Source organism: Coregonus lavaretus (genome assembly GCF_964263955.1).
Source record: "Coregonus lavaretus genome assembly, chromosome: 40".
In the NCBI taxonomy this organism is placed as follows: domain Eukaryota; kingdom Metazoa; phylum Chordata; class Actinopteri; order Salmoniformes; family Salmonidae; genus Coregonus; species Coregonus lavaretus.
Genome location: NC_140027.1, coordinates 14,377,460 through 14,390,078, shown reverse-complemented (window position 1 = coordinate 14,390,078; position 12,619 = coordinate 14,377,460). Strand labels below are relative to the sequence as shown.

The 12,619-nt window shown below is 44.0% G+C and overlaps 1 protein-coding gene across 1 annotated transcript in view; it reads left to right on the top strand.

Annotated features, from left to right (window-relative positions):
* Positions 1–3,245: 3,245 nt before the first annotated feature.
* nfatc1 (nuclear factor of activated T cells 1) overlaps positions 3,246–12,619 on the top strand; it is a gene marked incomplete at both ends in the record, with an annotated part of 78,832 nt that continues 69,458 nt past the window's right edge. The window contains 3 exons of the mRNA XM_084156734.1: positions 3,246–3,264; positions 8,001–9,042; positions 9,242–9,401. Coding sequence (XP_084012860.1) covers positions 3,246–3,264; positions 8,001–9,042; positions 9,242–9,401 — 1,221 coding nt within the window. The remainder of the gene's footprint in view (positions 3,265–8,000; positions 9,043–9,241; positions 9,402–12,619) is intronic.

The following is a 12,619-nucleotide window of genomic DNA, read 5'->3' as shown; positions in this document are numbered from 1 at the left end:
CAACACCACTTCCAGCAGCATCTGGTCTTCCATCCAGGAACTGAACAGGATCAACCCTGCTTAGCTTCAGAGTTAAGCCAGCATTGGGATGCGGGGTGGTTTGCTGAATCTAAGAAGGTTGGTTAAGAATCAAGTCTTTTAGAGTATATTCATTTGAGTACACATTTTAAGCGTTTGCTTTGACCCGCAACGAGCCCGTTGTGGGACGAAGCAATTTAAAATGTTAATTTGTGATGGAGTATAAGTTGCTGCAACTATCTCTGTGGTATCCATCCCTCATGGGCCTATCAGGTTGCCTCATGTTAGTCTGTGGGCTCATCTATTCCTCCTTAGGCACCTCCAACTAATCAGACTAACCTAACCATTTAGTCAACTTTTCCCAAGGCAGTAATTTCTTCAGTATGTTAAGTAAATACAAAGGGATGACTTGATCAATAGAAAACTCATCACTATGCTGAAGCAGTAATTACATTGACTTCAACTATTTTACCCTCAGAGAGGGGGGTTACTAAAGGTTACTATATACTGTAAAAGTGGTATTCGGGGTAGCCTGAGCTGCTCACTAAGCAAAGTGTACTAGAAACACAGGATGGTTGGTGACCCAGTGATGAATGTGATGGTCCGATGGCTCTAACATGTTAGGAAACCTCCACTTTCATCTCCCCCTTGTTTTCAAAGAATAGCCTTTTCTATTGGGGAAATTACAATACCGCTGGTGTACTAAAGAGAGGATGCTGAGCTAGATAAAGGGTTTCACACACCGTGATTCAGCTTGTTTTCTTTTTCTGTGCCTTTTTTGCTTAATTACACAACTAGCCAATGTGTTCTCAGACTCCTTGGTTTTTATATTTTCTTTGTCAGTCTACAGGTTTGACAGTCAAATCAGTCAAAAGCAGACTTCTGTACACATGTTGTGGAAAATCTACACAGGTGAGTGCACAATGTCAAAGCTACTGTAAGCCCATTACACTCAATAATAACGTTAACTTCATTAGAATGAAATAGAAGGTTCTATGGAGCATCTGTCATTGGTCAGCACAGACCAAGGGAGCATTGGAGCAAATTATCAAAGAGCTGTAAAAGTGTCAAAATTAGATTTGACAGTAAATAGAATTCATATCAATACGTCAGGTCTCTTTCATGGTTGTGAATGAGATAATTTCAAATGCTGCAGGATAATGCATCTATTTGACATTTCTTGACAAAATGACGTTAGCCATCCTCTGGGTGTAATTCTAAAACATTTACATCGCAGAAATGCTAGATGTGTGGAGGAACATTTTGTCAAATTTGTATTTTCTACTACATTTTCAGCTTTTTATATGCTGGAAAGACCTACCATTATGATATTATGCTACCGTATCTTGATACTAAATGGCCAAATGGCTTCTCTAGCCTAATTCCATTCGACTGGGTTTGTTCTGGAATTCCAGTGCACCCTGTTTGAATTAAGTAGGAATGACCAATGCAAATGAAATTACCAGCTATAATGGCCGGGCTTCTGGTTTAAAGATGTCTCCTCAGTATTTCCACTATACTCTGTGCTCAAGGAAGATCTCCAAACACATATTAAAATGCTCACGCATTCTGTGTGTTTAGTGGAGATTGTGTTTAGTGCCGTGTTATAGGGAGCTGTTGGTCAGTGTTGTGTCTGGACTTCATGCTGGCTTTGGGGCCCATTAGCCCTATAAGCTGAGCCCCACTCACTATGAGTGCTCTCTCAGCCTTGGGGGAATTGCTGCTTCAGAAAACTCCCTCTCCACTGGAGGCCTGCCACCATTACCTGGCAACCGCCATACACAACAGGAAACAGACTGGGGGATTCTGTCACAGCGCCAGAGAAAAAAGGAGCACATTGATGATGGGAGACAGGAAGGCTGAGTGGGAGGGAGGGCGGAGGGTGGGCAGTGCACCCTTCAACCTCTCCACCCTTCTGGCCCAAAGCAGAGCAGCACGGCTGGCCCTTAAATGTACGCAAAGAGCTAACATCAATGACATGCATGTCAATCTCTCCTGGCTCAAAGTAGAGGAGAGATTGACTGCATCACTACTTGACATGTTGAAAGCACCAAGCTGTCTGTTCAAACGACTAGCACACAGCTCAGACACCCATGCATACCCCACAAGACATGCCACCAGGGGTCTTTTCACAGTCCCGAAGTCCAGAACATACTCCGGGAAACGCACAGTACTACACAGAGCCATGATTACATGGAACTCTATTCCACATTTAAGTAACTCATGCAAGCAGTAAAATGAGATTTAAAAAAAAAAATATAACTACACTTCATGGAACAACGCGGACTGTGAAGAGACACACACACACATATAGGCACACAGATACTCACACACATGCTAGTACCTGCTCTCTACACACATATATTTGAATATTGTTTTATGGTGATATTATACATTTTGTGTTGTAGACATGTAGTGGTGTAATTATGTTATATGATGCACTATTTTGTGTGATGTCCCTTAATGTGTTTGGACCCCAGGAAGAGAAGCTGCTGCTTGGCAGCAGCTAAAGGGGATCCATAATACATACAAATACAAATGGCATATCCATTAAATGATCTTCCTTTTCATGTTCTTTACATGTAAATATTACATTAAATTTTCCACTAGCCTGCAGCGCTCTCTGAACAGCAACTGTCGCTGCCAGCCCAGCTAATCAACTACGTGTGGAAGCAGCTGAAATCCTCAGTGAGTGGAGTGAATCTCAATTGAACGCATCTGCTGGTCAGACTTGGATATACGTAACTGTTCAAGGGGCGGTGCGCTCGCGCTGAAGGTGATCCCCGGGTATAATCGCGGAGGAGCTCTCTGCAAACCAAGCAGTGCTTCACACATGCCCAGACCAGCTAGGATCCCCTTCCACAAAATCAATCAGGTATTACAAATCAGCCACTCAAATAATATTTACTCTCCATGCGAATCATAAATGTAATCCCGACCCTGCTTTTTGATTTCTTTGCTCTATCCAATTGTATCCAAAAGTGTTTCACTCTGCAGATACGATTTGTATTTTTCTTCGAGTCGCTTTTAAAATAATCTACATTAATATAATATTTATCTTTAAGGAGATTTGTCATAGTTTCGAAGTTGGTTAGAGTATAGCTAGAGTGCATCACCATCATCATTGGAGTCCTAAAGTGAAGCTTTATGGCTATTGGATAACGCAGACCTGCGGCTGTCTTCAAAGTTCGATTTTGGACGTGCCGTTACCTTGTCTGTAAGAAAAAATGAAATCTGCTGAAGAGGGTGAGTAGGCTCTTGCTGTTACTTTTGAATGGCAGACTGTGTTTAAGAGTAATATTGTATTCATAAACGATAATTCCATCGACATTTGAACGGATGCTTTTGCGTGTTGGATAGCTGCCTGTCTAATAGCCTACTAATATACAGGTATGACAATATAATGAAGCGTAGTGAATACTGAGATGGTTCTAGGATAGGTACGTCATTGTTATCCTAACTACACTGAACAAAAATATAAACGCAACATGCAACAATTTCAAAGATTTTACTGATTCAAGATTTTATATAAGGAAATCAGTCAATTTAAATAAATTCATTAGGCCCTAATCTATGGATTTTACATGACTGGGAATACAGATATGCATCTGTTGGTCACTGATACTTAAAAAAAAGGTAGTGGCATAGATCAGAAAACCAGTCAGTATCTGGTGTGACCATTTGCCTCATGCAGCGTAACACAACTCCTTCACATAGAGTTGATCAGGCTGTTGATTGTGGCCTGTGGAATGTTGTCTCACTCCTCTTCAAATGGCTGTGTGAAGTTGCTGGATATTGTCAGGAACTGGAACACGCTGTCGTACACGTCAATCCAGAGCATCCCGAATATGTTCAATGGGTGACATGTCTGGTGAGTATACAGGCCATGGAAGAACTGGGAAATGTTCAGCTTCCAGGAATTGTGTACAGATCCTTGTGACATGGGGCCGTGCATTATCATGCTGAAACATGAGGTGATAGCGGTGGATGAATGGCATGAGAATGGGCCTCAGGATCTCGTCACGGTATCTCTGCATTCAAATTGGCATCGATAAAATGCAATTGTGTTTGTTGTCCGTAGCTTATGGCTGCCCATACCATAACCCCACCGCCACCATGGGGCACTCTGTTCACAACGTTGACATCAGCAAACCGCTGGCCCACACGACCCCATACACGCTGTCTGCCATCTGCCCGGTACAGTTGAAACCGGGATTCATCCCATGAAGAGCCCACTTCTCCAGCGTGCCAGTTGCCATTGAAGTTAAGCATTTGCCCACTGAAGTGGGTTTAGACACCGAACTGCAGTCAGGTCAAGACCCTGGTGAGGACAACGAGCACGCAGATGAGTTTCCCTGAGACGGTTTCTGACAGTTTGTGCGGATATTCTTCGATTGACATTGTGTTATGTGGCAAAACTGCACATTTTAGAGTGGCCTTTTATTGTCCCCAACACAAGGTGCAACTGTGTAATGATCATGCTGTTTAATCAGCTTCTTGATATGCATCACCTGTCAGATGGATGGATTATCTTGGCAAAGGAGAAATGCTCACAAACAGGGATTTAAATACATTTGTGCACAACATTTGAGATAAATAATATTTTTGTGTGTGTGAAAATTTTCAGGGATCTTTTATTTCAGCTAATGAAACATGGCACCAACACTTTACATGTTGCGTTTATATTTTTGTTCAGTATATATTCCTGGTAGCTACTTACATTATTAAATAAATATTTGGTTTCATCAAAAGGTTTATATTTACAGTACCTACTAAAACTGGGGGGAAAATAGTGTATAGATATTGGGGTTATGTTGATATTGCCTTAAGGAATGATGAACTTGAAACACATGGGTCTTTATTATGAGAGCTACAGTGGCTTGCGAAAGGATTCACCCCCCTTGGCATTTTTCCTATTTTGTTGCCTTACAACCTGGAATTCAAATGGATTTTTGGGGGTTTGTATCATTTGATTTACACAATATGCCTACCACTTTGAAGATGCAAAATATTTTTTATTGTGAAACAAACAACAAAAAAGACAGAAAACTTGAGCGTGCATAACTATTCACCCACCCAAAGTCAATACTTTGAAGAGCCACCTTTTGCAGCAATTACAGATGCAAGTCTCTTGGCGTATGTCTCTATAAGCTTGGCACATCTAGCCACTGGGAATTTTGCCCATTCTTCAAGGCAAAACTGCTCCAGCTCCTTCAAATTGGATGGGTTCCGCAGGTGTACGGCAATCTTTAAGTCATACCACAGATTCTCAATTGGATTTAGGTCTGGGCTTTGACTAGGCCATTCCAAGACATTTAAATGTTTCCCCTTAAACCACTCAAGTGTTGCTTTAGCAGTATGCTTAAGGTCATTGTCCTGCTGGAAGGTGAACCTCCGTCCCAGTCTCAAATTTCTGGAAGACTGAAACAGGTTTCCCTCAAGAATTTCTCTGTATTTAGCGCCATCCATCATTCCTTCAATTCTGACCAGTTTCCCAGTCCCTGCCGATGAAAATCATCCCCACAGCATGATGCTTCCACCACCATGCTTCACTGTGGGGATGGTGTTCTCGGGGTGATGAGAGGTGTTGGGTTTGCGCCAGACATAGCATTTTCCTTGATGGCCAAAAAGCTCAATTTTAGTCTTATCTGACCAGAGTACCTTATTCTATATGTTTGGGGAGTCTCCCACATGCCTTTTGGTGAACACCAAACGTGTTTTCTTATTTTGTTATTTAAGCAATGGCTTCTTTCTGGCCACTCTTCCGTAAAGCCCAGCTCTGTGGAGTGTACGGCTTAAAGTGGTCCTATGGACAGATACTCCAATCTCCGCTGTGGAGCTTTGCAACTCCTTCAGGGTTATCTTTGGTCTCTTTGTTGCCTCTCTGAATAATGCCCTTGTCTGGTCCGTGAGTTTTGGTGGGCTGCCCTCTCTTGGCAGGTTTGTGGTGGTGCCATATTCTTTCCATTTTTAAATAATGGATTTAATGGTGCTCCATGGGATGTTCAAAGTTTCAGATATTTTTTATATCCCAACCCTGATCTGTACTTCTCCATAACTTTGTCCCTGACCTGTTTGGAGAGCTCCTTGGTATTCATGGTGCCGCTTGCTTGGTGGTGCCCCTTGCTTAATGGTGTTGCAGACTCTGGGGCCTTTCAGAACAGGTGTATATATACTGAGATCACGTGACAGATCATGTGACACTTAGATTGCACACAGGTGGACTTCATTTAACTAATTATGTGACTTCTGAAGGTAATTGTCACGCCCTGACCCAGGGGACGCTTATATGTTGAGTCAGGGTGTGTATATTCCTTGTTGTGCTTGTTCTATGTTATAGGATCTAGTATGTCTAGATCTATGTTGGCCGGTGTGGTTCCCAATCAGACGCAGCTGTCGCTCGTTGTCTCTGATTGGGGACCATACTTAGGCAGCCTATTGGCACTAGTGGGTTGTGGGATCTTGTTCCGTGTGAGGTTTGTTGCGTGTTACCTTTGGACGTCACGTTTCGTTGGTTTATTGTTTTGTCGTTGTTTATTAAGTTTATAATAAACATGTATGCATATCACGCTGCGCCTTGGTCTGACCCGTCTATGAACGAACGTGACAGTAATTGGTTGCACCAGATCTTATTTAGGGGCTTCATAGCAAAGGGGGTGAAAACATATGCAGGCACCACTTTTCCGTTATTAATTTGTTTAGAATTTTTTTAAATACGTTTTTTTTTTTTTTTTTTTACTTCACCAATTTGGACTATTTTGTGTATGTCCATTACATGAAATCCAGATAAAAATCCATTTAAATTACAGGTTGTAATGCAACAAAATAGGAAAAACGCCAAGGGGGATGAATACTTTTGCAAGGCACTGTACATTACATTATGAGGTGCCCCTCCTATGAGTAGGTGGTACCAAAGCTCTCATTCAGGATGGTTTACTCAAAGTGGTAATCCATGCCTCTCTGCCTTTTCTTGCATGAGTAAACAGACCCCATTTGAAGAGAAATTGACCCAAAATGTACAGTGTTTCAGTGTGCAAGTCTAGATTTACTACAATTCAGTCAGAGAGCACTTACACAACTACCAGTGGTTCTTGTTGGTAACGTGGCATCTTCTATGTAATCCATTAAGAATTTACATAGAGACATTGCAATGCTGTGACACCACTGCGATGTTAAGGTTATTACATTGTGATTATGTTGTGGGAGTCATGCGGTGGTGCACTGATGTCATGTCTTCATGGTTGCCTCAGTAGTCTCTTATTCACAGCAGACAGGAGCTCTGGCGACTGCATGCTTTCTGAGACTGGACTAGTCTTAAGAGCTGACTGTAGTAAGATTACTCATGTCCGTGTACCCTTAACCACCCCTTCCCCAATTCTCCTCTGTCTGTGCCACATGGGTAGTCAGTCTGTCTCTTATGCCCTCATACCCAGTGGGGGAGCTGGCATCTTGAACCTCCCCTGTTGTGTACAGCTTTCACCTTTAGTCATGCAAATAAACTAGCCATGTGGCACACACAGGTGATACATTTTAATATAGCTTTTAATATAATAAAATAGCCAACAAAAATAATAGTATGTGGTTCCTCAATGCTTTGAGGCAATGTGAAATTGAAAAAAGTTATAGTCTACATCTGCTTTTATGGCTGTGGTTATTTCTGGCCCTTATTTTTAAACGTCTCACCTTAGTTCCTTTGTGGAGGTTGTGGCTTTCAGGGCTGGTGTGTTGAACTGTGTGTTGGTGGTGGTTTTATTTCTGTGATTGGGGAAACCCATTTCGTTTTGAGTTTTCTGGTTTTGCTCTTATTTGGATTTACTTTCTGCATCGTCGGGTTAATGCTGTTTACACCCCATCATGAGCAACACCATCACAGCAGCTTTCTTTGTAATGAACTGGCAACTACACTATGTCTTTCAGTGTGTGAGCCAATGAGAGTACGTATGGACCATCATTCTAACTCATTCCATGTATTTGCTTTTCAGATGCATACACCCACACCCCCAACGTCAGTCTCTCTCTGGGCAAACCCTGCCTGCCCTCCCAGGACCACAGTCTCCAGTCTGGCCCCATCATCTCAGTCTCCATCAGCCAGCCTCCCAGCTACAGTGCTCACAATGAGATGAGGACAGTGGGTTACTACTCGTCCCCTAGCGTCCGTCCAAACGGGGCCCCGATCCTCGAGAGCCCTCGTATTGAGATCACAGCCTACGGGCAGTTTCCTGAGGATGAGGTGGAAGAGAGCAACAACCTTCCTGTGGCTAAACAGGTAAACTCCATCGTGACCCTGACGTTGCCCAACGCAGATGGCTACCGTGACCCCAGCTGTCTCAGCCCGGCCAGCAGTGTGTCGTCACGCAGCTGTCACTCCGAGGCCTCGTCCTACGAGTCGGGCTTCTCCTACAACTACGAAAGCTCACCCCATAACTCACCCTGGCAGTCACCCTGCGTCTCACCCAAGGGCTCCTCCTCTCTCGCCCTGCCTGGGGATGCTTGCACCCATGCGGGCTCCCCCCGTCACTCCCCCTCCACCTCCCCCCGCACCAGTGTCACGGACGACAGCTGGATGGGCCAGCGGGGCTCCAGGCCCAACTCCCCTTGTGGTGGTAAGAGGAAATACAGCTTCAACGGAACCGCAACCTATAAGTACCCCTACTCCCCCAACTACTCCCCCGGTCCGTCCCCTCACACCTCCCCACGCCTCAGCGTCACAGACGAGTCCTGGATGCCTAACAACACAAACCAGTACACCAACTCAGCCATAGTTGCAGCCATCAATGCTCTGACCACAGACGGTGTGGCGGACCAGGGGGAGGGCATCCCTCTGAAGGCCCGGAAGACCAGCCTGGAGCCTGGGGCAGTCTGCCTGAAGGTAGAGCCTGGAGGAGAGGAGCTCAGCCCTGGGGACCTTTGTCAGGATGAGTACCCCTCCTCCCGCCTGCCCTTTAAGAAGGAGAACTACTGTGGGGGATTCCTGGATGTGCCACCGCACCCATACTCATGGTCCAAGCCAAAGCAATATGTCAGGTAAGCTGAAGCAAGACTTTGACTGACTGAAATAATATTCATTATAAGGTTGACAGCTCCAGACAACTGAAAGTTATTGAGGTCAAATTAATGTCAACTCAGAAATATCCGTTATGATGAAACATCCAAGCAAAGCACTGACAATCTGCTGTTGTGTCTTGTAACACTGCAAACTTGAAATATACCCTCTGCATCTTAGCCCATCTCTGCCAGCCCTTGACTGGCAGCTGCCATCCAGCTCGGGGCCGTACAGCTTGCAGATCGAGGTGCAGCCCAAATCTCACCACCGTGCCCACTACGAGACCGAAGGGAGCAGAGGGGCAGTCAAGGCTCTGGCAGGAGGACACCCTGTGGTGCAGGTCTGCTATTCTCCCTATACTAACATACCATACTGTAAAATAGACTTGTCTGGATGTAATACTATTAGCCCCATCCCTTACCTCTTTCTCCAACCTATTTCTACAATCACTTTCTCTCCAACCTATTTATCTCTCCAGCGCTGAAGTAGATTAGTTGGTATGTGTTTTATTTATCATTACACGTCTATAATGTTATTCAAAAGACGTCATAGTTCTGAAAGAAATACCATAGGTATGCTATTAGACAGACCAGTCCGCTCAGTCAGTTCCTGTCCAGACGAGGGTGACTCAAACTTTTCCATTATGTCTCAAGTGCAGGCAGACAGTCGCAAAGCGAGGTAATGTGGCCAATAAAGCTTAGTCATGAGCTTAAACCACAGTAGCTTTGGTGGTCGAATCAGAAGAAGTATTGAGTAATAGTAATTATTGGACCACAAGGCCGGTCTTCCCAATCATTGCACAACATCACTGACTTGACTTCAACCTCTGAATAAACCACAGAGTCTACTGTGAGAAGGGAAATTATGTCATCAAAGGTGTCTGCAGGCAAAGTTAGCATGTGCTGAATGGTATCTGGACAGTTGAACTTCTCACATATTCTTGTGTGGTGACACTCCAAAGTTTGCGACCACCCTGAGATTCCAACCAGTAGGCTACAGTGGGTCTGAATGGGGATCTGAGAACGTAGCTAGCTAAGCATATTGAACAATCCCGTGTGTCTAAACACCAGCATGCACATCTGTGCTGGGTAGTTTTTCTCTGTGATTAGGTGCTAATGATTTAATGACATGAGGTCTGGGTTACTCTCATCGTGAAATAGAGAGTGTGTTCTTTTTAAAACCTCCACCTCCCTACTCTTCCTCCCTCCCCCAGCTTCCGACCAAACACACAGACTTCCCTTTGTTTAGGAAAGTTCCCGTCTGTAATGCTGACATCATCCACAGTGGCGTCCTGTGGAGGCAGCCAGGCCAGGCTCAAACCACATACGTTTCTGGCAGTCTGATGGAGACGTTAGAGGGAACCTCAGATAAGGCCGCTCAATCTCCCTACACTCTTAGAAAAAAGGGTTCCAAAAGAGTTCTTCGGCTGTCCCCATAGGAGAACCCTTTTTGTTTGCCGGTAGAACCCTTTTTGGTTCCAGGTAGAACCGTTTTGTGTTCCATGTAGAACCCTCTGTGGAAAGGGTTTTACATGGAACCCAAAAGGGTTCTACCTGGATCCAAAAACGGTTCTTCAAAGGGTTCTCCTATGGGGACAGCCGAAGAACCCTTTTAGGTTCTAGGTAGCGCCTTTTTTTCTAAAAGTGTAGCTTCCTGATTACATGGTACACTCTGTGGTCTGTGGGGCTGTGGATACTGGCTGACTGGCCCTTCTCTCTGACTCTTCCTCTGAGTCAAACCTTGCCCAAACTGTACAGAGTTTGTTCTGGAAGCCGCTCTGGTTCCCTCCATGTCGAGCACAGCTAAGCCTGGTGTTTTCTGTTCTTTTCGAATGCCACGGCTGCTGCTACTGCAGACCACATGCGCCATTACGCAGATGGCAGACTGAGTTATGCTCTCCTAAAGGACTGTGTGTGCTTTTTACCACAGTTATCCTGGGTTTTAAGCTTTCATAGCTGGTACAGAAAAAATACTCCATACTCAAATCTGTGGGGGCTTTTATGGCGAAAATCATTAAGTGATGTAAAATAAAGTGAGTGAAAATATGTCAAACTGGCTAAAGATAATACTGTAAATGTAACCACTAATATCTTCATTTTTGATTAGCTAAATGTTGATTTTCTTAATACAACTATGAATGTCATGTAACCATTCTAGTTTAAATTATAATACTAAAGAAAAAGAAAATGAAAGAAAAGAAAATTGAATAGGAAGCCCGATAGGACGAGACTGTGAGGTCATCCAAGTTAGTGTACTGGGGGTCTTTCTCTTTCCACAACACAAACATTGAGAGTTCTGTGTATTATGTAACCATCCCTTTGAGTTGGAGGGGTGGAGAGAGAGAGAGAGAAATAGAGAGATGGTGCCCCTGTTGCCCTCTTCCCTCTCTCCTTCTTTTCCTCTCTCTCTGGTGCCATGAGCGGCCAGAGTCTTGACATTCCTCTAGTGGGTGATAATACGATCTAGGGAGGGGAGACTGCACTGCCTGTGCCAAACTAGCTACCTCTCACTCCAACACACTCCCTACAGCCTAAATAAACAGCATTGCTAGGCAGCAACCCATTTCCTTACACAAATATACAGAGCTTTTGCAGGCTCTTAACTCTCAAAGGGATCTACCTCTAAATGACATGTTTTGCTTACTGCTTCCCCAACCTAAGCCTAGTTAGCGACCCTCTCCTCGTCCTCCAGTGGTGGTTGTTTTAGGATAGCTCCCTATAACATGTGGTGGTTGCGGAAGCAAGGACCCCTGGAGCCCTGCTGTGATGGAGAAGCACCCGAATGCTCACACAGTAGTCATTCATGTTGGCACAAACAACATAAATTGTTATAAATCAGAGCAATTAAAAGATGACTTCAGAGGGCTTATAGACAGGCATTTCCGGGCTAAATAGCTTGATCCCGGATAAGGACATTGACATTGCTGATTACAACATCTTCAGGTGTGTCAGACTGAAGATGGGTGGCTATATATGTGATATATATATAGCCATATATAGCTACAGTTGAAATCGGAAGTTTACATATACTTAGGTTGGAGTCATTAAAACTCGTTTTTCAACCACAACAAACTATAGTTTTGGCAAGTCGGTTAGGACATCTACTTTGTGCATGACACAAGTAATTTTTCCAACAATTGTTTACAGACAGATTATTTCACTTATAAGTTACTGTATCACAATTCCAGTGGGGTCAGAAGTTTACGTACACTAAGTTGACTGTGCCTTTAAACAGCTTGGAAAATTCCAGAAAATGATGTAATGGCTTTAGAAGCTTCTGATAGGCTAATTGACATCATTTTGAGTCAATTGGAGGTGTAGCTGTGGATGTATTTCAAGGCCTACCTTCAAACTCAGTGCCTCTTTGCTTGACATCATGGGAAAATCAAAAGAAATCAGCCAAGACCTCAGAAAAAAGATTGTAGACCTCCACAAGTCTGGTTCATCCTTGGGAGCAATTTCCAAACGCCTGAAGGTACCACGTTCATCTGTACAAACAATAGTACACAAGTATAAACATCATGGGACCACGCAGCCGTCATACCGCTCAGGAAGGAGA